Genomic DNA, 24,901 nt, shown 5'->3' with positions numbered 1-24,901 from the left:
GGACATTTCAAAGTCCATTCCCTCTGGATAAATAAGTTACAAAATATTGCATATAAACCCTGAGACTCTTTGAAGTCAGTAGAGACTGTCCTGTTTGACTTCAGTGGGACTAGGATTTTTCTTCCACTGTATCTAGAGCAGGGACAGTTGAAAACTTTTAGAAAAGTAAACAAGCACATCTAAAAGATGGCAAAAAAGAGAGAAACAGACAGAGAAGTGAAAAGTGGAAATCACATGGTATCAGATCATCCAAAATAGAAGACGTTGGTTAGTAAAGATTGCACTTCTCCAAACTCCTGCAAAATATAGTTTCACTGAAAAATCTGTTCAAACCCACAACTCTAATTAAGGGGTTTAGCTGCCAAATAACATGTTCTGGCTAAAGCCAAGTAAGTATTACAGAGCCATTCATGAACAACGGCATAAGCTTTGTACTTTGCTTTTGATTTTCTCATGGGAAAGTAATATAAATGGGAGTGATACCTCCCTGTTGGCTTTAACTGTTAGAAATGCAAAGCATGCTGAAATTGTACATAATTCTCTTCCAAAGGAAAGGAAATAGCATTTCAATGGTTTTCCTCAGTGTCTCGTTGAGTTATGGTGGTGCACAATTATTCCTGTTAAATTACTCTACCAGATGCAAGGTTACATTGTATATTTAGCTAATTAAGTTGTGGGGGACTAGAATTATATCGCAGAGCATAAAGAACCTATCTGAAAATAAACTTGTTTTAATTCAGTTTCATTGTGAGGGTGCAGTGTCAATGTCTAATTAAGACTTTTAACAGGTGGGGTTTCTCTCCTCACTTCGCTTAATATGGAGAGATCCTTTCACAAAGTCAACCTTGCCAAGAGAAGTTAGACAAACATGTTTCGGAAGTCCAAACAACTTTGGGGGCAATTTTATCTTCACTTGTCTTCAGCAGAGCTGAAGTGCCTTCCTGCTCTTGAGCTGAATTTGGCCCATAGTTCTCATCTGCTAGGAAAGCAAGATATACTGTGGTTTGGTTGCTTTTGTTTTCTTGGCATCCCGTACTCTGTGTTGCCTTTGCACAACTCTAAAGAGTATGCTTCAGCAATCTAGACCTGCCCAGCTCCCATCTCCTGATGATATTGATGACCTGTTAAACTGGGGGAGAAGGTGAAGGTGTTTCATCATGAATTTCTGAAGGTTGATGAAATGTTAGATTATACTTTTTGCCTGCCATCAATGAGTTATCACTGCTGGATATTTTTCTGGATTAAAATCTGTGGGATTTAATCACCCTATTAACTAATTCCTTCTTGTCTGGGATTTGGGGAACATAATAATGAACATGCTTATTCTATAAAAAATCCTGTATCTAGGGGTCAAATTGTGATCCTGCAAAAGCCTCAACTTTTGGGGCTAGGGGATTATCCTTGGCACTTCTTCACTGAGGAAAGTATTTTTTTCTTGTGTAAAATTAGTGATTCAGTGGATATTGGAGGAGGACTTAGGCTGAAGAGGGGGATTTCCTATATTTGCAGAAAGTATGGTATTATATTCCCATTACTTCTTCCCAGCTAGAACCGACTGGTGTGTATGGTCAGAAGTGGGGGCGAGAATAACCAGTGGAGACCTAACCAGAAGGACTGCCAGTCATGCGTATCTAAATTTGGTTATTACCATTCAAATGAGGGATGCCCTTTATTAAATGGCCCGTTTCACCACCTTCTTTCTCCTCTTACACCTCCTGAGAACGCAGATACAATTTGGCTCCCATAAGTGCTATAAAAGTGCAAAAAAAATTATAGAATTCGAACATGTGCAGGGAAGTTGAGAATTAATTTTAAAATATCCTTGTTCTTTTATTCTGTGTTCCAAGGCAGTATAGTATTATTTGCTTTTTAATCCCCTATTTATGACTGGAAAAGAATATTAGTTTACATGGGAGAAAATTAAGATGGACCTAACGTAGCAATAACGTGCCATGGTTTCAGCTGACTTGACATGTAATGAGGACTCAAGAGGCCCAGTAGAAACCCTGGTCTCATTGAAACCACTACATAGCCCAGCAGTGCAAATGCAAGGAGATGCTGTTTCTGTACTAAGGGATAGAAATTGTTAAGAATTCTGTGGAGAGACCTGTTCTTTTGCCTCACAGGTTATATGCAGAACAAATATTAACAGGAAATATATCACACAGATCAGCTTTTCAGGAAAAATATAAGGATCTCTAATTCTGGCTAAATGTGACCAGTACACTAATGCCTACATTTAACTCAATAAATCATTCCTAGAAAGATAACACTTGTTTGCATGGATAATAAAACAGAAAAATTACGTTTCATACAGACTGCAGTGAGTAACAAGGAAAAGTTAGGCATTTAAAACAGCTTCAGGGAATATTTCATTTTTGAACCTTCTTTAGGAAATCAATGAAAATTTGCTAATCTTGTTAAATTGGCTTCCTTAGCCTGAAGAGAGCTGAAGGGCTGTGAGATCCCCTCTAATCTAATTAGGTCTTTTACCATGTGTTTCACTAAACCTGTTTTTTTATTTAGGGAATGGATATTTACCTTAGTCTGAATAAATAAAGCATCCTACCTTTTACAAAAGTAAAATAAAGCAAAGGACTAAAGGATTTCACATATGACCAGCGCTCCCCTTAAAGCAAATGGTCGTGCAGGAAACAGTTTTGGTATATGCTGAAAACACATTAGGTGATGCAAGCCAGAAAAACAAAGTGTCTCCGTCCTGTACCACTGTATCTGCCGCTCCCGCCTCGCTGGGACCACCCAGCGGTCAGGTCCATGTAGTTCTTGGAAGAGCTTTAGAGGGCATGTGTAAATAACTTTCAGCCTCATGAATCTAATTTAAAAGTCTTTCAGAAATGGCCTTTTAAATCACCAGAATTTGTAAGTCATTGAACCTACCGAATTGTACTACACGCTGGTATCTCCCAGTCTGTCAGCCAGTGGGGAGGAAGTCCCAGCGGGGAGGATGTCCCACATGTTCATTGTCTAGGATTGTCTTGTATCAGGACGTGGCCCTCTATAGCAAATGTCAGTCATGTATGAAAACAAAAAGTCACTGCTCATCTTGCCAATGCCTAATATATTCGGCTGTGTGGAGGTGGCTGAAACAGTCTGCGGCTGCCTGCAGGAAGCCAGAGCAGAAGTCAGAAACTCCATGCAGAGCAGAGACTATTTACGTGTCTGCAAGAACCACGTGCAGCAGAGGAAAGGCTGTGAGACCATCAGGTCTCTCAGAAGGACAAACTCATTCATAGCTCTCCACGAAGCAGCTGAGGAAGCTAGAAACAGTTTTGGTACCTGACCTCTGTTCCCTGCCTTTCTGCCTGGCTGTGGTTGCATTCATAGTTCTGGTGAGGAAGCCCAGACTATCTCCTCATTTGTCCTTTCCGATGGTGCATAGGAGTATCTTGTCCCTTTCATTCTACCTCCATCCCTAGAGAGGAAAGTGGGAAGTTTCTCCCTAGCCCGCTGCCCTCAGACTAGCTTCTTAGGAACCTTAGGTATGCCTCGGCTGGCTATTTTCGTTGATACACTTGTGAGGTGGGATTTGACTTTTTCCTTGATCTCCAGGTCCTGGCATGGCATAGACAGGCAGACTGCTTTGTTACTTAGGTATTTAACCATGGTAACTGGAAGCCTATAGCATGGACCAGGAACCTGTTGTGCTGTGCAATGGACCCAAGGAATTGAGGATCTCTTCACAATGTTTTCTCCCATTCTGCTCCTCCTGCTTCAAGTGAAATTGCAACAGAGATCTCAAAGTTACCTCATTATCCCCATTCAGTATCCTCTTGAAAATTCTCAGTTGCCACAGTGCTAGAAAGAAACTTGACAAAGGATAAGCCACCGGTATGCTGGCAATACCAGAATCATGCTAACCAGTACCATCTCATTATTTTCTCTTGTACCTCTGTTGGATTATACCCATACAGCATTCTTTTGTCCTATAACTTGGCCTTTAAGCTGTCTTAGGCATGGCCCGTCATGGTTGTGTGTTGTAAAGCACAAAATGCTTATCTGTGCGTGGGTCTCTAGTGCAGTAGTATAAAAAATAATAACGTATGTGTTGTGAAAAAAGAGAGATCCCTTGACTATGTATTCCTTTATTGATACTTGTTAGATACAAGGCAGGAAAAAACAATTAATAACTCCTGCATGGAGTACAGCATAGAATATATTCAAATCAGTATAATATATGACCCTTCACAGCTTAAAATATGACACCTGAAGAAATAGCGAATACCAGTGAAGATTTACTTCAAGATCATGAATTCTTTGTTTCTTAATTGTTTCTGTTGACTTAAATACTTCATAGAGAAATCCGAGTTACTGCTTTAAAATTATCTTAGTGATAACAGCTGGTGCCTGGGCAATAGGGAGCAATTTATCATTCTCAAGTAAGATGTGAATTTTGCCGCCGTTGCTCTTGCTGTTGTTGGAAGCTTTGTAGCCAAATTTAGCATCCTTTACCTCGACTGCCCCACAGCTTTTCTAAGCCAGCTTGCCAGCGAGGAAAAGGAAATGCTTTCACTGTAGAGCCCTTCGAAGCCTGGACAAAAGCTCACTTTCTGTTCTTCAGGTTTCCTATATATGGCTTTAGCCTCGAGATGAGGACCTGCTTGCTATGCACCCTCTCCCATCCCCCATTTCCTGCCTGGGTTCATTAAATGCTGATTTGAAGTTGGCACACGCTCTTCTGATACAAAAGTAGTACTGTGTTCCAGGAACCATCAGAAAGTAGTGCATTATTATCTTTTACATTCCCTTCATATATATGTCCTCTCCCCACGTGTAGAAAGGATTTTTATCCCTTCTTCTTAAATATCTCTGTGTGTTTAATAAAAAGAAACAGTGAAGCAAAGCCCTGTCAAAAAAACCTCAGCTCATTTGGGAGCAATCTGGCCCCAGGCTATATTCTTTAATGCTAGTATCTGCAAATTGCTAATATTAAGCAAAGTGGGGTATAGGACATAATGACTTCACCGAATCATTTTTCTATCTCTCATGCTTGTGTTTCAGTATCGTGTTACACAGGAGAGAATAGTTTTCTATTCTGAGATTCAAACCTGAGCAGTAATGGTTATTGTGATGAAATTAACGTGTACCTATATAGAGGCCTGTATATTTTCTATTTTTAGCAGTACAGTTACTTACTTCTTTCCTCCTATATGAAGCCGCCATAAAAGGTGAGAAGAATCATTGAGGTGCTCTCTTTCTTCTTCAGCTAGGACCAAAGTTCTCAGTTCTGTAGAGGTAATTACAAATCATGCCAAGGAGTGTGGTAACTGAACCTTGGGTTGCCTGTGATATCTTTGGTTGTTTAAATGAATACTTTCTGTATCTTTCATACCTGTTTCCCACTTACAGTCATTTAAAGAGTAATACCAGTTCATTATTACCAGCACTAAAAAGAGAATAGTAATGAGACTGAAGAAGCCATGTTACTGCAACATCTCATTATTCCAAATTATGCTGCAGTTATATAAACAAAGTCATGTTCAGGCTAGTCTTTCCTGAAATCCACTCAAGTGCATCACTCAAATGGGTGTCAGCTGATTGCTATCGAGATCAATGACATGGGCTTTGATGGCCTTCAGAGAAAATAGCTGTGTCTTTTTGTTGTCTTTGCAATGGAACACTCTCAAATAATGTATTTTCCCTTTCTCCAAGTGGGAACTGATTATTACTTGTTCCAAAGTGCTAAATGTAGTAGAAGCGCAAAGATTTGTGGAGCAAAGGCACGAGGCTAGCAGTCACCAATCAGACCAATATCAGATGTATACTGGTTCTTAGCAGGATTTTAGATGAATAGCCCAACCTACCAGCCTGCTGCAGTGAAAACGCACAGTCCTGTTTTCCTCATCTGCCACACTCTTGGCCATGTGCTCTTGTTTTCCTCTTGTCTCTGGCATTCTGTCTCTTTGGTCAGATGATTCAGCCCACTGTAGTTGCAGGCATCTAACCCAGCAAACCCCACCTCATTCAGCACCTCCAGCACTTTAGAGAGGGCCCGTTTCCTCAGGAAGGTGAGATACAGGATGTATCCTGTGTGGGGTAGAATTAATCTAGTTCTGAGTCCTGGACCACAGTGGGATGCTTGGTGTACAGAAAGTTAGCCATATGCATTAATTATCTTGCTGAGTCAGAGTCTTGGTTTACGGTTGGAACACCACATAAAGTAATAAACTCCATGAAGGTCTTTTCAATCATTTTGTGGTATTAATGGAGCAAAAAAAGGTTCATTCTTAGGGGCTTGTAGCTGCATGAGGAAGCTACTCTGCAGCAAGCTGGTGAGTAAAGCTTTAGCCTCAGAAGTTATTTGGCACTGGCTCCCCCTGTGACACTTCCGTTCCACATGGAGAATGCCTTTGGCTGATGAACATAGTCAACCTTGACAGTGGATTAATTAAGCTGAGCAAAGGTGCTAATAGCTTGCAGCAGAAATACTCACAGGAGTGGCTAATGCAAAACAGTTATTTTGAGCATTATCCCTCTATAGACCACTTATAAGAACCACTAGTTAAAGTATTGAACCAAATGCTCATTTGAAACATAAAGCAGATTAATCCTAATAATTCTTCACCATTTCCCACTAAGGCTTTCCAAGTGCCTTGCAAATACTAGGGGAACAAATTAATTTTAACAAAAAAAATGAAAAATTTATTTTTACTTTTTGCTCACTTGTTTGAGTTTCAGAGTTTAAAGGATTAAAATGATTTCTAAATAATCTCATGTGTGTGCTTTGGGGCAGTCTGTGTGTATATATATATATATGTATATATGTTTAAAATTTTAATTCACAGGCCTATCCTTGAAGCTTAAAATCCTTGATTTTGCCTTTTTAATTATCAGAACAGAGTTGACAATTACCAATGTGTTATTACTGCCTTCATGTAGGAGTGCACTGAAGCACATAGGATTGCTGTTGTGATCCATACGTGTTGCAGTCAACAATAATTCTGTTTCTGCTTCGGTGGGGCAGCTTGGTACAGTGACTTCTACAGTCACACACCCACAGACGAGTATCAAGAAACCACTTCCCAGTTCTGCATTTTTTCCATTGGAGCAGACATCCTCAAATCGGTTAAATTTATATATTTAGTGCGCTGAAACCTGAATTCTTATTGCCAGCATCAAGTCCTAACTGGTACCATGTTAGGAGCTGGCAGTGTCTCATGGGAGATGTTCAAGAAAGCCAGTATTTGAAACAAACACTCTTCAAACCTTGGCTTTGTTTTTTATTAGAAGGTTTATTTTATAATTTAAAAATCACTCTTCTCCATGCCTTTTCGTTTTAAAATTGACTATTTCCATTTAAAAATCATCTTCATATTTCATGCAAGGGCTGTCTTCTCAGATGGCTCATAAATTCGGACATTGACATCAAAGTCTACTTTCTCTGCTTATACGATTGATTCAGATGCTGAATATGATGGAAATGTAGTAAAAATAGAAAGGCAATTGCTGTGACTGAGCATGAAGCATTCATATCCAAGCGGAGCATTTCTCCAGTGGGTGTTGCAGAGGATTTGTATCACATTAGTCTGTCATGGGTATGGAAATATTTTCCTATGTAGGAGCAAGCACCTTTTCTTCCAAATGTCATCATACCTGGGTGAGATCTGTGGTGAAAGCATGTAGTGTAATCTTAGCCCACTGTTATATTTTAAATTTTCAGTTTCATAGCAAAGGGTATCTTAGACAGCAAACAAGTCATCTGTACTCCATCACTAGACCCATTGATCTTAACAATGGTAGTAAGTGATAAAAAATAATTTTCTTGTTAATATTTTTATCATTCGAGATTTCCAGTGTTGTGCTAGCCCGTGTATCTTGGTCTGGAATGCACTGAAGGCACAGACCACTTAGAAGGGAGTGCTTGCCAGGGGCGATGTAGTGCATGACAAAGGCCAGCGTATGAGGGCAGGCACTGCAGGTTACAGCAGCACCCTGGCGGAGGTGCAGCCCCTTTGTTCTCGCGTGGGCATTTCTAATGCCCCCATCCTTGAGGGATCAAGTGGGGCAGCAGGAAACAGATGTGTGATATTACATGCTGGGCAGGAACTGGAATTAGAACTGTAGGATTGAGTTCCTACCCCAAAGTGACAAATGGTATAATACTGAATTCAATGAAGATTTAATTTATTTTGGTTTTTGTACTAACTCTTGCTTCTTCTTCAGGGCTGGGCTTAGGTCTGTACATAGGAGAGAGAACTGATCACAGTTTCCAGCTCCCTCTATTTTGAGATATTGCTTAGCCAAGCCCCAGTTCCAGAAAGGGAAATATAAACAAATTCTATTCCACAATTATCTTTCACTAACTCTTAGCAGTTTTTTTGATAGACGGGCTACTTAGGAAAGCAGATAAGTGAGTACATGAAACATTTTATGATGCTAAAAATATAACAAAATAAAAAGCACAGCAGAGCTTCATCTCTGGCCTTCATATGAAAAGACCGTGTCCATTTAGGAAACAAAGGTGGAACTTGCCCAAGGTGCATTAAATATAATCCTAGGTTTTCTGGGAATCAGTCCTACTTCTTCATTTTCAGAGCATATATTTTTCTGTGTAAATGTTCTTAGGACACTGTCATAAATCTAGTTGTTTGCTGTGTTACTCAGAAAACATTGAAGTTCTGGGCCTAAAATTGCTGACCAAGAAATGTTCTGCCAGCAAGGCTTGTTGTAATTTATATTTCTAAGAGAAATCAAAAGGAACCAGTGGAGGCTTCTCTCTATTTCCATCATCAGACTGTAATCCAATTATAAGGTTCCAAGTTCCAAGCTGTATTTCCATCCAAGTTTTCACCTACAAGACAGATAAAAATTATGTAGAATAAAACTTGCATTATCTTTAATTAATATTTACGATATTAACAATAATTAATGGATAACCAGTGTTTAAACAGAATGAGAACAGTACTGGGATCTGAAGCTTTTTAGCTCTCTTCCTCTCTTTCCTAGCCTCCAATCTAAAATAGAGTTGTATGAGGAGCAGCAGGATGGCTGGGGAGGATGGGCAGCAAAATCTCTGCCTCCAAGCCCTCCTTGGATCACATGAGGTCCTACAGGAAACGTCAGTGGTGTCTGACACAAAGCAGTAATTTGATTTGTAATCATTTATTTTCTTCTCTTCATTTCCAGCTTCAGAGCCCAATTTGAAGGTACGTTCACGGTTAAAACAAAAGGTGACAGAAAGGAGAAGCAGTCCTTTACTCAGGAGGAAGGATGGAAATGTTGTCAGTTCATTCAAGAAGCGACTCTTTGAGATGACAGGTAATTAAGAACAGAGAAATTCTGTATCAACTGCGACTGCTCACGGAATAGTGGTGGTATTTTGGAATTGAAACTGTTTGCCAAGCAGAAGGTTGTATCCTTTTTTTTTTTTTTCCTGCTGCTGAAAAGAAAACCGTATTAAATGGTTGTGTATAAATAGCTTGTACTTTCAAACCAGCTTGGAAACCAGTACTTTACAACAGCAAGTATGAGAACAAATAAATGGTAGACTGTTGGTGGCAAAGAACGTCAAAGGAGAAAACAAGAATAGTCTCTTCCCTTAATTTGTGTCTTCTGTATGTGGACAACATTTTGGGTCTTGCATCTTCAACTTCCTATCTCCCATGGAAAATGCAGATGCTAATACAAAGTGCAAAAACACCTATGTGATATTACTTAGGTTAATAAAGGACAAGGAAGGATTCCTTCCAAAAGGAATCCTGCATTTGGCCCTATCCCACTGGTTTCTCTTGCTTGAAAATGTCAAGATTAGATATTTTTGATGTAAGAGCTCACTAAGCAGTTTTTTGAGAAGAAAGAGTTGAAATGTTTAAATATTTAGTGGCATATTATTGGTCATAGCAGATAGTAAGTATTCTTAGTAACGGAAAGGGAACTTTTAGCATGTAAAAATACAGAATTATGCATATGGGGGGACTAAAAGGGGAAAAAAAGCAAAGTAAAAATTTGTCATCAAGTAGTATTTGTTTTCAATATTTTTTCTGCCTTTTAAGTTAGAAAGTGACAGGGTGGATGAACTGTGGATGCTAAGGTTTTCTTTCACATGTTTGGTATTGCAGAGTGGTGAATTTTGTCACATGTTATTTTGCAGAATTGCATGTGAGTTTCCAAACAGCCTAAAGTCCTCTCATTTTTAGTCCTTAGGTTTAGTATGCTGCCAAGGCCTTATCTGTTGATTTGAAAGAAAAGAACATTTGTAGTAATTTACAGTATTTCACCTCATTCTGACGTTTCTTGCTTTGATTTTGCATCGATATTTGGTAGCTTCATGGTTTGTTTACATGATGTTACAATCAGACCACATGTTTATGCAACCAACTGATACTAGTCTGTCAGACATGTATCTGAATTCTTTTAACTGAAAATAGCCCTTTATTTAAATGCCTATTTATACAAAACATGCTATTGTAATTTTTAAAAAACTGAGAAAAAAGAATAAGTTTGTGTTTCTGCTTTTCCATGAAAACTAGTGAGAATACAATGCTAGAACTTTACCTGACTAGTTAGTGTAGCTGGGTATGGATTCACTTCACTAAATGGAAGTCAGCTCTAGTAGGAATGAGCAACAGGTCCAAGAAACAGCTAGAAAATCTCCCAGCAATTTCAGTTGTGAGTGAGTAAGTGAGGATATATAACAGAAGGAGTGAAGAGTGAAGAAGCAAAGAGGTGGCTATAGAATATTTACTGCCACATTTAGATATTAATTATTTTAACTTCCTGAGTACTTTAATTTGAAAGCTATTGCATGAAACAGGCTTACCTCTACTAATGCTGCACTCTTCCATCTTTAACCTTGTTAACTGTTCCAGCTATGTAAATTCAATTTGTATCGGTGTAGGATTAGAATAACTCAAAACAACAACACACAATCAGATCATCCTCTTCCCCTTTATCTTAGACAGAACTCAGGAAATTTTAAATCAAAGTAACACACAGCCTTTTAGATGCTATTTTAAGTTTTTCATATGCTGTAAATATTCCTTCGTATTTGTGCCAAAGATGTAGCGGAAGTGGTGTGTATTTTGCCGTTATTACTTGCGTATGTCCTGCCTACTCTGCAACATGCTCATCCCCTTTCTAAACAGAAAGGAGATGGCACTAGGCCTCATGAATTGACGACATGTTATCATGACCTTTGCAAGCCTGCTATCTCTGTCATTTTGATGTCTTACAGAGTCAGGAGTCTTTGCAATTAAAAAGAAAAGACTTCATTTTCTTGTTACTCATTACAAGTTCGATGTCTGTATCTCTGCCTAATACTGAGTATCATACCATCTTTGTGGGAAAAATAAATAGCCCCTTCTTCCTTTGTGAAGCAGATCAGAAGGGGAAAGACCAAGAGTATCTTTCCTTGCTAGCACTGTAAAAGGAAAACCAAAAGAAATGGAGGATGAGTTTAAAATCTTTAATGTAAGTAAATAGCGTAACTGATAGATACTTTTCAACAGCAAAAAAAACCCCTGTGCCATAAAGAGTATACAATTAATCAAGATCACATGTTCCTTTCCAGTGTGAAATTCATGTATGCTTAATCTGTTTTGCAGAATCCTCAGCCAGTAGCAGCTCCCCTGTATCAGGTCCCAGTTCCCCAAGCAATGGTCAGACCAGCAGTGTAACAGAAAATGAAACCTCAGTTTTGCCGTCTAACATTCAAGCTGAGGTAAGACTCCTTCTCTTTATTGGGTAGACACATTTCTAGACTGGACAGATTTGAAACTTTTCAGTTTGTTCATACTCACAGGCAGAGTAATTGCAGAAGATATAATTATCAGGGACACCAGGACACTGCAGGCTGACATCAGAGTATGTTATATATGAAAGACATCTTCATATCTGAGATGGATGTTCAGGAGGCCAGCATATATGAGATGCACATTCAGGAGACTCTTTTGTAACAAAAAGCACCAGTAATACTACTGGAAGAGTGGGAGGGAGCTATGGAAGGAACTCGGAAGCATCTGTGTTGCAGAACATTACCTTCTGGGATAGCCTGAAGAGGTGCGCAGTGCTGAACGCTGGTGAAGAACTTTCACGTGCAAGATTGATTTAGGCATTGGTGATCCTAGCGCATTTGAGTTACGGTGGTCCCAGGTTCAGATGGCTGCTGAAGTAGATTTAGTTTATTACAGTATCAGAGTTAGGTACTAAATCCTTTTTCATATCTGCCTTTTATTTTACTGTACCTCAGTTTCCTTATCAGGTCAGTACTTACCAACATAACTGACATGCCAGGAGTCTTGGATACTTGTTTTGTAAAACAAGATTGTACACAGAAAGAATCTTAACTGCTCCTTGTTCTGTTTCATACATACGTGCCTATAACAACAGGAATGCAGATGGTAAATCAGTTGTGATAAACCTCATTTAGCATAGATGACATGCCTAAGTCATGCTTTCCATGGTGATATTGTAAGGGGCAATAAACTAATGCAACTGAGAGAGAACCAAATTCCACAGTATTCTGTATCCAGTACCTATACTTACAGCAATTCCTGCTTTGGCGGCAAAGTTTTCTATTAATTGTTGGTTTGTACTGTTTATGTTAGAAAAACTGCATAAGAAAATGTGATTTAGCAGAGTTTTAGCTAATGGAGCTATTTCTCCAGGTCAGTGGCAGGACATTCACCTCAAAAAAACCTGGAATGAGCAGTTCAACCTCCAGCAGTGACTTTTCCCCATAATGAATTAATTGTGTGTGTGAACTATGATCCAGGGGGCAGGTGGGTGACCCCTGCACACTGATTAGTAGCCTCTCTCTGGCCCGTAACCAAAAAAAAAAAAAAAAAAAAATTGCATTGATGGCTAACATGTGGTCTTGCCTCATAGCCCCTCTGTATGTGATTGCAAAGAAACTTAAATGATGCAGAGTAAGATCCATCATTTGGATTAGATCGGATCCTAGTTCAGTGGAATTAAGTGGTATATTTTAATATTGGGAATGTTTTAGGTGGAAGTTTGTAATATGTGGATGTTAGTGCTGTACTAAACAGGAAATCTTGTCCAATTGGATCTTGTATTGACTTGAGGATGCTACAAAATGCAAAGGGAATAATGTCTCAGACTGGTATACGGTGCGTGTTACTTGGCATGTTATGCTTTCTGGATGCTTGCCCGCATACAATCTGGTCAGGCTGGCAATCTCTTGTTTGGGGAGATTTGGAAAGGTTATAGCAAGAACCAGCAGTTATATTCTGTTAATTAATAGAACACAACATTAATGGCATATCATTTGCCATTACTGTGCCAGACATCAGGAGTTACAGCCCCACCATACGATCACAGATGCTCAAAGGAGCCTAAAAAGTTCCTTTAAAAATTGGGCTCTGCATGCTGGAGTCGGTCACTTAGCTCGCTAGAAGTGTGCTAAGAAGCTGAAACTACTGACTTCCATTTGTGGATCCAGTCGGGGATTACCTCTCTGGTTACTTGACTGTTAATACTGTGGTCCTGTGGGCTCAAACATTTTTCCATAAATCTCAACTTCAATGCATTTTGATTTCAGTGGGATTTTTTTTGGTAGTTTAACAGCAGCTAGACTGCTACATGTCTCTTTTCCAGTTTAGCACTAGCTGCCAGCTCTCAAAGGCTATGTATCTAATCAATTTTTCATCAGATACACAAAGTACAGAAGTTTCTAATAATAGGATAAGAGTTCCAAATCACCCAAAATATCACTTGTTTTGCTGTAATCCCGCATGACTCACATTGCTGTTGTTTCATAATCGTTGTTTTGACATTTGCAGTAAGTGTTGTGCTCATATCTGAGTGGGTGGATAGCCGCAGTTTTCATGGCAGCAAATAAAACACTTTTTGCTGGGGGAAAACAGGTTGCTATGACAGAGAGCCATTTACCAGTAAAGCATGAGTCAATACCGTAAATGATTATACTCTAGTGCATGGACAGAATTAGAGCATTATCAGTAATGAAACAGATTTTTAGAGTATTTTTGCCATATCCATTTGAATAGTGAGACTTTTAAGTGGTTTACCCTCCGGAGCAGACAGTCTGGTGGGTAGACATTTACATTTTTTTGAATGAACAAAGGTGCACTGCAAATGCTACGTTTCTGCAGATAATCTTTTACTATCACAGTTCCCTTAATGGTACTTTCAGTACCGTTTGTTAAAACACTGGTCTCATTATATGAAACTTGAAAGTTCAACTCAAGATTTTAATTGCACCTTATAAATAAAATGCTGTTTTTATTAGGCCCAGTTGTCTCCAGTATCATCAAGGTTCACCGCAGTAGCTATTTGTCTCTTGTAGCATGTCGGACACTTTCAGGTCACCTACTGTGCTGGGGCTAAATCTTACTTACTTGAGAAATGCAAGCAGGATTGAGCCCCTGCACAGCACGTCCCTTGAGTTCAGAGGGACAACCTGCCTTAGTCATGTGAAATGATTAATATTAGGCATTCACAGCCTGGTCAAAAGCCATTGAACGCAATGGAACATTTCCAATTAGTATAAGTGGGCTTCAGATCATTTTCTTTCCCTTTCATTTGAGCTTTGCAGAGCAGCATTTCCTAGCATATCTCCTGATTATATGGGAGACATAACTGACACGTATGGCAGATAAACACGTACTTGATTTGTGAAACCCCTCAGTACTATGTTTCTAATACTCATCTCCTTGAGGTGCTCTTTGCAAGTGGCTAGTGGCAGGTTTCTGACCAGCTGGTGAGGTCTGCTTCAAGTGTATGGGGAGAGAGCCTAATTAATTAGCAAAAAAATGACACAAAAGCCTCAAGAAATAAGAATGTAATTGGGAATATTCAAAGCTTTGACAACCTTACTGTAGCTCCACAGTTTAGAATTACTAAAGCCAAACCGATTCCTCTTCCCCACCTAGTTTGTAAATGTGCGTATAAACATGCACACATGAAATGGGTGTTCCTGCTTCTCAGCAGGTCCCGGTACCAAAACGGAAGTACAATAACTAATCGTGGTTACTTGGAGATCATCATGTACTGTTACATTTAGGTATTGTATTCTATTCTGAGAGAGAAGGTAGCTAGGTTGACAAGATATTTTAAGCATCGGGAAGCAGGATCCATGGACCCAGTAAGTACATAGAGGAGCAAGTAGGGCAGTTGCTCTTTGGGGTAATTTAGGTGCCAGTCCGAACCATCAAGTCTGCCTGTAGGAGGACCATGGCTTAGCCATTGTGCTGCCAAATGACACTGCTGGCAACTCCAGTTTGTGCCACTGTGCCAAGGTATTGTCAACTGTGTAAAAAGAGAAGCTGCAGCTGGGGTCATGCAGTCGTGCCTCAGCATATACAGGACCGTAATCTGTGCAGGTGGGCTACTAAACTTCTTTTGGGAGATGAGGTTTAACTGACACTTAGGCTAATATTACCTGAAAATATTTTTAAAACTCAGTTACCTCCACAAATGAAAGTTACTGATTATAAGCAGTATTAAAAATGGGATGGAAATGCTCTTACAAAAAAAAAAAAAACCAACCACAAAACAATTCCTGTTTTCAACATTAAACTCCCATGGTACATAATGTGATGGATTCTGCCTCATGAAACAATCATGCCTGACCTTCATGTGGGAATGTGCTTTACTGCCGTGCACCTTGTCGCTGCTATGTTTGTTCGTTCAAATCTTAGAAGGTAATAGTGGCATACTGAAAACCAAAAAGGAAACATGTATTTTTGAAGTGGCTCTGTATAGATGCTGCAGTTGCTACAAACTTGATTATATTCTAGGAAACTCATTAGAGTTGCTGCAGTGTCCTTTTTTAGTTAAATCTTTGTAATCTCCCTCAATAGTATCTCCATAGTCTTGACATACTTGGTTTTATTCATGGTCAAAGGTGGACGTTATCAAGGCTGTTAGCCAGGAATTAATGTAATATGCAAGTGAAGCTTCTTTGTTTCCTACGCTATCTGTTGACACTCCCTAGGTACCAAAAGAAAATTACAGAGATAGACTTCTACTGTTATTGTCTCAGTGATAGGTCGTATCTCCAAACAAACTGTATGAGGAAGGTTATGTTTTGGAATAACATCCTGTGTTTTTGTGCTTAACCACTCTTCATTGATGGTCTGAAGTTGCATTGTATTAGCACAAAGTATTTTACAGAGTTAATTGATATTCCAGGTTTGTCCAGGGGAAAATCTACAGCTCCCCACAACATGCTTGACAAGTTATTATATTTACTTTAGTCAAAGCCCGAGTGTGCAGTATCCCTCTTGGAGGTGGTCTATTATTGGAGTCCCATATGCTTTTTGTTTGGGAAGAAAGCAGTCACTGTGTCATACTGTTACACAGGGTATTCTTTTTCAAGGATGTTGTTCCCTTGGGGACCATATCATGCCAGAGTTCCTAAGTCTAATAAGACCTTTGTAGCTCTTATTGTGTTAAAGTTCTGGGAGGGAAGCAAGAGTTAAACAGAAAATGTAATTCAAGCAACTACACTAGACCACATGTTGAAAAACATGACTGTTAAAGCAGAAAGGCAAAGGCTTCAAAAAGATTCCTGTTGTGGTAATGTAACTTTTTATGTTTCTTCCCAATGAATGTAGAATGGAAAGGCAGAGGGTGATCTCTGTAGAATGTCTGGTTTTACTTGACAGTAATTAAAAATACATCGGCAATTCCACGTCCTTGAAAATTACATCACAAGGCTTCAAAAGAAGTGTTAAAGATTTTAACTTGAAGGGAATTAGGAAGGCTGTGAGGGGTATCCCACCATCAGAGAATGATAGGATGCTGGTTTTGTATATAAGCATATACAGAGACAGTATTTTTATTTATTTAAATGACAGATGTGGCAATCTGCCTCACTTTCTACCCAAAGTTCCCATGTCAATGGAAGTAAATCATGTGCCTGCAACATCCCCATATCACAAATCTGGGTAAGAAAATACATGGGCTAGGTAGAAACCACATTTCATACCTTACAATAAAAAATTACAATAACCACAGTAAAGTAGAGGTCTAGTACATCCATATTCATGACACCTTTGATTTGGCTGGATATACTCCTTAATTCATTGGCTAAGTTCCCACAGGGTTGAAAGTGTGAAAAGTGTGAGTTGATGAGAAGAACTGATGTTGAGCTAATGAGAAGTTGATGAGAAGAGATGCTCTAGGAATCCTCAAGATTTCAGTTGTGCATGGAAAGTTGATTAACTAACCAAGGAATAATCCCAGACATATTTCAGTCGTTTTCTTAAGAAAAGAAATATCAACAGCTTTTTCACAGGGGCAGTACTTTTCCTTATGTGGAACCCCACTGAGATGCAAACCAATGCATGATACATAACTGGCTTCCAACATAGTAGGATAATGAGGATTAAGTAATGAAAATAAAAAGCTTGGAGATTATACTTCTGTTGTTTTCCCCTTTTATTCCAGCATCTGGTTTCACAGCAACGCCTTTTGATACAGGATGAATCAGTGAACTTGTTGAGTCTGTACACATCCCCTTCTCTGCCCAACATCACCTTGGGACTTCCAGCAGTACAACCTCAAATCAGTGTAAGTGACCTGTCGCAAGCCTTCCTGTCTACTTTTGCTTCCAGAAATCCTACTTTCTGGTTATTCTCTTTTTTTAGCATTTTTGGAACATAAGCAATTCAGAGTAGGAACCAGACCTTCCTTTGGATTGGGCAACATCTGAACATTTAAGGGCACAACTTGAAAGCAATAATCATTCTTAATCACAAATAAACAAGTGCCAGTGTGGTAAAAATGTGCCACATGCATTGCATTTATGTCTGCAAATCAGATGACAGATTTCAGACATGGTGAGAAGCACATCAGGACATCTTTTAGTATAAAAGTTCAAATTACATGATCACCCCTACCTGATAAAGTACAGCACCTGTAACATTTTATGAGATTCCAGTAGCAACCTAAGCTGGGCTGGAGCATAGTAGGGGAAGAATCTAGTAATCCTGCAGCTGGGTTTGTTATTTGAGGAGTGTGCGGTCAATCAGACAAATAAAATCAGTGATATGTGAACGACACAGTATTTTAATGACAAGGTACATTCATATGCCCTTTGTTCAGTCTGCAGCAATCACCTTTATTTAGAGCTAAATGTTAAATTAATATGTGAAACGTATGAAAACACAGACACGGTCTGTATAGAAATCCATGCTGATGTATAAGGATCTTTAGATCTAGACCAAGTCACAGTAACCTAGAGGTGAAATCTGAGGCTCAGTAAAATATCTGAAAATTTTGCCACTAGTCAAAACTTACCTTTTGTGATTTCCAGCAAAAAATGTAAAAATACTGATACAAGTTATTTGGTGGTTCTATACAACAGTGTATAAATTCTGAAGAAATTTTAGCAATTTGAATTTCTTAGAATGTGAATTGGTAACTTCTATAAAAATGCTAGGGGTGTAAGTACAGCTTTCCGTGGTGTAAAAAAAACCTACCTGTACAATCCACTATGTTTTTTAATAAGTGCTACTTAATTCCAGTGCTAAATGTAGTTTCAGGTTAAAGTTTCATGTTATTTTGTGGCTTTTTCAGTACATTTACTGTTCTTACCAATAATATATTGCTGCAATCCAACATTTTAACTTCAGATACAGAACTTTGCAAAGAAAATTGTGTAAGCTTTAAATCAGTTCTCTAGAAGCCTTTCATGAGATATTTATAAGCAAATTATTGGGTTTAGAGGAAGGAAAATTGAACAGATCATGAAAAGTAGTGCTTACTTTTCCAGACGATATCATCAAAAATTTCTTAGCTATTTCACAAAAAATGTAACTAGCTTCAAAGTAATTTTATAACATTAAAATGGAAATGAAAATATGTTTAATTTTCTCACTGAAATCACAGGAGCTTTTGATGTGGCCAGCTAGCACCAAATATTACTTTTGGCATTAGAAAAAACAAAGGGGTTGATTTATGCAAGTAATGTTTATTTCTGGTACCAGAATAAGCAGTTGCAAATTGAATGTAAAGTTTACTTTGGTGTTCGTTTTTCAGGGAGGGGTGATAGCAGAGTGTGAAGTAACCATACACCCAAAAAATATTAGTGAAAACCTTGGTTAGCCTCATTAGAATTTATGGACATTAGATTATGAGAGATACTGTTCTTACCATGACATACCAGAAGTGGTTATCTGCAAGCCTCAACATGCTTATTTCTGGTTCAGGTTATTATTCTTGCTGTAAAAATTGTTATTCTGCTTTAACTGCTCTTTTAGGAAATATTTATTTTTTTTAATCTAGACAAAGAACAAAGAAATATAAAGTACATTGGAAATGCTGAAGGGCCAAAACTTCCAAAAGCTTTAAATCAATAACTGTGCAATTTATAAGGGCACTTTAAAATGCCACACACATACAACAGCTCTTGATGATTCTGTAGATGAGAGTTTAACTATAAAAATTTACTTTGCAAAGGGTAAAACTTACATTTGTGCTGTCCTTCAGGGAGTCAGGGAGTGCTCCAGGAAAAGTAATAGCTTCCCACTACTACAGGTAATTATTTTGTTTTGCTGATTGGCTTGCTGTCTGATGGAAAGTTATGTGAAAAACCAAGCCTTGCCTATTCCAAACTCAATGGAAACTATTTCCTCTGATCTCCTATTTTCCTGTGCAGGAGGCTGTGGGAAGGTCTTTAGGAATTTTAAGGATAGGTCATGTCTGTTCATTAATAATGTTCTAACTAGTAGTTCCTTATGCTTTGGCTTTTACTACTGATTTTTTTCAAGTGGTTTCATTATTCAATTTCTCACAGCGTTACATTTAACTGGCATGTTTTCCCTCCCTTTCATATTATATTACATCTCACAGTCAAAGTGTAAGATAGGAATGTTAACCTTTTCTTCTGTGTGTACTCATAAAGTGTCGCATAAGACCATCTAACCAAGCAGAGACATAAACGGCCAGGTCTATGAAAAGCAGTTACCAGCTCTGTTGTTCTTTGACAGGCTTCATCGTCATTCAAAGAAAAGCAGAAAGGGGAGACCCAGTCGCTCAGACAAGGAGTGGCCTTGGCTGGACAGTATGGGGGCAACATTCCTCCGTCCTCAACTCATCCTCACGTTGCTTTGGAGGGAAAGCCAAACAGCAGCCATCAAGCTCTCTTGCAGCATCTGTTACTGAAAGAACAAATGAGACAGCAAAAACTTCTTGTGACTGGTAATGATCAAGGCTTCAACACAATAATAATTTAAGATGTTTTTGAAGGCATTTGGACTCACGTTAAACTAAATGTGGTAATACAAGCTAACCATTGGGAAAGGTGGAGGGGTAGGAGAAAAAAGGACAGGATCTTTGTTTTCCCCCTTTAGTGATTCTGCTCCAGTCTGTTAGCCTGAAAGAATTCAGCGATTACAGAAAAGAGAAAATGATTACTTCATCACATTCTTTTGCAGATGCTGAACTTCCCAGCATGGCAAGGCACGTGGTACATGTCCCACTGCATCAGCGCTGATGCAAAGTTCTGCCCCTCTTCTCGCTGAAAGCTTTCTCTCCCACTAGAACTATTAGTTTGTTGTTCTTCACACGGGAATGAAATGTCACTGTTTTGCAGGAGCGGTTCCTCTTCATCCACAGTCTCCTTTAGCAGCGAAGGAGAGAGTCTCACCTGGCATAAGAGCTGCCCACAAACTGCCTCGTCACAGGCCACTGAATCGAACCCAGTCAGCTCCTCTTCCTCAGAGTACTTTGGCCCAGCTGGTCATCCAGCAGCAACACCAACAATTTTTGGAGAAGCAGAAACAGTACCAGCAGCAGATCCACATGAATAAGGTGAGTTCCCAAAGTAAGGAATTTCCAACAGAAATAAAGGTTGAAAACTGCTAAGGAAGCTTAGGTATTGGTGCCACATGGTCATGAACAGTAGACAGGTTCTTGCATGAGTATCTTGTTTATGCATAGTTGGTGTATACATTTCTATAGGTCTTCATTTTCAGCTTCTGAGATACGCTGCAAAGGTAATTTGCGGTTCTTGACATCAGTAAGAATACAATTCAACAAAATAGGGCTCAAAGCATCTTACAGGTTTAAATTACAGGTGGTTTCCTGTTGAACAGTAAATGATACCTTAAATATTACTGGATTTCTATCCAACTTTCTATGGTACACTTTTGAGCTTCAGCAGTCATTCCATTCAGCTGTCTTTTAATTATATTTTAAGTTTTCTCGTTGTGGACTGGTATGTGGAGTAAATATGTAACTCATTTGAACTCAGTCAGCTGATTAAATATATCTTTTTTTGTGTAAGAAACTTATTAAGCATCTGGAGAAATTTTTAATCAGCTTTTATCAAACCAACTTTTTCTCTGTAAGTCAATTAGTAACATGAAAGTTTGTTATCTCTATGGCAATATAAAATTACCACATAAGGAGAAAGAGAAGAATGTGCTATTGCTAACATCATTTTAAGGAGGGAAAAAGAAGAAAAGGGACCATCCATTAATAAACAAAGAGCAGCAGAATCTAAACAGACATATCAGGACCTAATGTTTCTTCAACAAATGTGATGCTGTTCCCTGTTCTAAAATGAAGATATGCAAGCAATTAAATGCTTTTATCTGGAGAACATTTTCTGCACTTACTACATAGCTTTCCAAAAGTTGTTTGCTGGAGCTCCTCTAGTTATTCAAAGATATTAATCATGGATCTTTAGTTATCTTCTTTTGTTTGAGGGTTACTTAATAACTATAAGTAAGCGGCAACGGCAAATAAGGGAAGATGAAAAGCGGGCATTCGGCCCTTGTACCTAAGAGAAAAGGAAAAAAAAAAATCAATCCACCTTACTGGGTGAACTTCCCAGGGGGTACTGATTCTTTTGAATCTACTAAGAATTCCCAACAAAATTAGAAACAAACCCAGAGTTTAAGTACATAGTTTGTACAGTGGTTTGGTTATTAAATCTTGTCTTAATTAGGAAAAATGAAGACCAGAAAACTTCAAAGTTCAGAGCTGATCCTTGCATGTTAACCTCTCTCAGCTTGGGTGTTTTGATTACTCAACTAGGACTCCAGTTGGCTTTTCTTTGAGTATGCATTCCATATGTTTAATCAAGATGGCATATGTATATCTTGTAGCCTCAGGTTTTGAAAATATTTCACCTGCCCTCAATTGTCTGAAGGGAAAAGAATTTTTACCAAAGTACTGAGTCTTTGTGCTGTTTGTGGGTATTCACTACAAACCGATCAGTTCCTGCATTCCTCATGAAGCGAAGAACCCCACTGACATGTTTTTGTTAGATCATATGCTTGTTGACATAAATTCTACCATAGCATTTGGGGATATGTGCTGCAGCATATAGGTACATTTGTCCTGCATGTGAAAATTAAACTTCAGTCACATAAACATTTTCCTAGGCGCATAGGACTAGGAATGCATTGCACCTCACAAGAGCTAGGCTGGATAAGGAAGTGAAAAGACTGCAGTTGGTTTGGGGTAATGCTTGTTTCAGTAATGTTTTCTTTCTGAGTTCAACTGCAATGAAAATACACGTTAAAGAGAGTAATTCCCTCTCATACTTGAAACACTCTGTTCTCATGTGGTTATTTGTGATAGAGAGACAAAACAATTCCTTCTTTTAAAACATAGTGAATCTAGCTTTTATTCTCTACAGTATAGGCTATATACATATGCAGCGAGTAGAAATTTAAGATTATCCTAGGGCCTTTTGCTGCCTTGAACCTCCATAAGCTACTTCCTTTGCCCCAGTAGCTTCTCAGTCTCCTTTATCCTTACTCCCCGAGCAGCTAGCCTTCATCAGGAGCACAGTAACTCATCAGAGCAGTAAACACCTAAATAGGAATAGGATCCTGCTGCAGCCACAGAAGCAATGGGCTATCTGGGGACGTGGGTGGTTCATCAGACTTTACAGTTTGCAGCATGTAGGTTCTTCTACAGCACCGTTCTGATGAACAGTGCTGAAAAACGTCAGTGCTCTAGTCGTGTATCTGTCCTCTGCAAGTATACTGAAAGCCAGGGAGTTTTGTTACATACTTAAAAGAAGAAACCTGCTTTTTAAAAACTGGAATTTAAGGGTAGCCCATAGACAAGAGAGTGAGAAAAGATCAAATCCTGGAGTGGCTTTTAAAGACTGAATTTAAAACTATATTCTTTAACCCTTTAACTTAAAGGTTCAAATTGAATACCTGGGCCTTCATAAGGTTTTTGTGCTCTGCTAGCATGGTGGAATATACTTTGTTCAATCTTAAAACTTGCCTCTATTTGCAGTTGAAGTTATTTGTTCATTATATAATTTGCATGGCTTTACAATCAAACTTAAACTCTGCAAAGTGGAGTTATTTGAACCTTAAAACAGTAGATATTCTAGACCATGTAGCAAAGCAAGCCAATATATTCTCATTTCTTAGGACAAGTTTGGGCTTGTATCAAGTGAATACATAAACTTCTTGTTTTGTCCCTTACTCTTCTGTTCATAGGCTGTGTAATGAAATCTGCACAGAGGTATAATTCCCTCATTTTGGGTCATGAAAAATGTAGTTTGGTTGTTTGGGTTTTTTTAATAAAGAATATTCAAACATTCTCTTAAAAGTTCTGGTGAGAAAGACCAGAACCATTTTAAGCTGACAAGACTATGAAATGCCGGTTGATCAGGAGCTTAGAACAAGTTAGTATCTTCTTTTTCTTTTCCATTTCTCTTTCCTTTTTTCCTTATGTTTAGGACTTCAGGTACTTACAGCTTTAGCATGTTTCAACTGAACCCAGTATTTGAATGTTTGCCCTGAACTAAGATGGTATGGCATGTGTCAGCACTCCCTGAAAACTGGTTTTGGTCAGATTTTTTTAGCAGACATATAGGTGAATCTTGCTGTAACAACATAAAGAGGAAGAGAGCAAGTTTCTCCATACTCCATTGATCTTGTATTTATCTTGTATTAAAAAGCCATTTCTTTTCTTTGAGAAAAGAATATAGTTCAGCAGCAAGCCGGTGCTGCTGTGAGGGTGATAACAAGCAAAATCTAACATAGGTCAGAGGTAAAGAATTCCCCTGGATCATTTCCATTCTGAAAGGAAACAAATCATTGCCAAGAGGTGTGCCTCTGTCCTTAATAACAAAGAGAAGATCCCCTATGGATTATTTCTGGTCAGCTGTCAGATGCCAGGCTTTTGATGTGGGAAACGGTATCCGTCTCCACTGAAGTCTGACGTTTATACCTGCGGGATCTAGTACACTGACCTTCTGAAAACATTCTGCAAATGTTGACATCCCATCCAAAAGTAGGTAGAAGCCCTCGTCCCAGCTTTCTGGGGAAAAAATAATAATGAACGTGAAGTAACCTGAACTCCACTTGTCTTAGGGAAGATCGGCTTTGCCGTTGTCAGCTTTAATATACTTCTGTCCAAATGACAGCTTATTTCCTCGTAAGGCCCTTTGATCTCCATTGCAGATCTTCATTCTGCTCAATAAAGGTAGTCCAAAGTCTGAAACCCCCAGTTAAAATTATTGCAATTGGGTACCAATACTGCAATAAAAACCTTAAAATCTTGATGTATTTGTATCTAGAAAGCTTTGACTCTGGCACTTACAGAAAAAAAGGGTGATTTTGATGTAACTCATGTAAGTGCAAAGCCCCTAGATGAAGCCTGCGTTCGAGAAAAATCTCAGAAATCGTAATGTGAAGAGTATGATGAATAAACACCTGCCTCTACTGAAGCAAAACTAGCACTGTCTTCACAGGGACCAAGATTTTATTTGATCAGTGTGGGAACCCTAAATGTGTTCTTAAAATAATGTATTTTGACAATTTATTTTCAATGGTAAAATCCTCCTCTGTATTGGATTAGTAAAGGTTAAAACAATGGGGCAGTTGGTAGTGCGCACTAGAGTATGGGAGCAGTACGGATCATGTTAAAGCTTAGATAAGGAGTACCTGAATTTCAGTTTTCATTCCAGGATGCTAAT

At 38.7% G+C, this 24,901-nt stretch overlaps 1 protein-coding gene across 1 annotated transcript in view; it reads left to right on the top strand.

The window, feature by feature from the left end:
* HDAC9 (histone deacetylase 9) overlaps positions 1-24,901 on the top strand; it is a 281,178-nt gene that overhangs the window by 65,504 nt on the left and 190,773 nt on the right. The window contains exons 6-10 of the mRNA XM_035894070.1: positions 9,145-9,276; positions 11,562-11,677; positions 17,392-17,514; positions 19,935-20,145; positions 20,540-20,757. Of these exons, the coding sequence (XP_035749963.1) occupies positions 9,145-9,276; positions 11,562-11,677; positions 17,392-17,514; positions 19,935-20,145; positions 20,540-20,757 (800 nt within the window). The remainder of the gene's footprint in view (positions 1-9,144; positions 9,277-11,561; positions 11,678-17,391; positions 17,515-19,934; positions 20,146-20,539; positions 20,758-24,901) is intronic.

The sequence above is a fragment of the Egretta garzetta genome, unplaced genomic scaffold, assembly GCF_000687185.1.
Source record: "Egretta garzetta isolate BGI_Z169 unplaced genomic scaffold, ASM68718v1 scaffold94, whole genome shotgun sequence".
NCBI lineage: Eukaryota > Metazoa > Chordata > Aves > Pelecaniformes > Ardeidae > Egretta > Egretta garzetta.
Note: the sequence above shows the minus strand (reverse complement) of the source record. Positions and strands in the feature narration are given on the sequence as shown.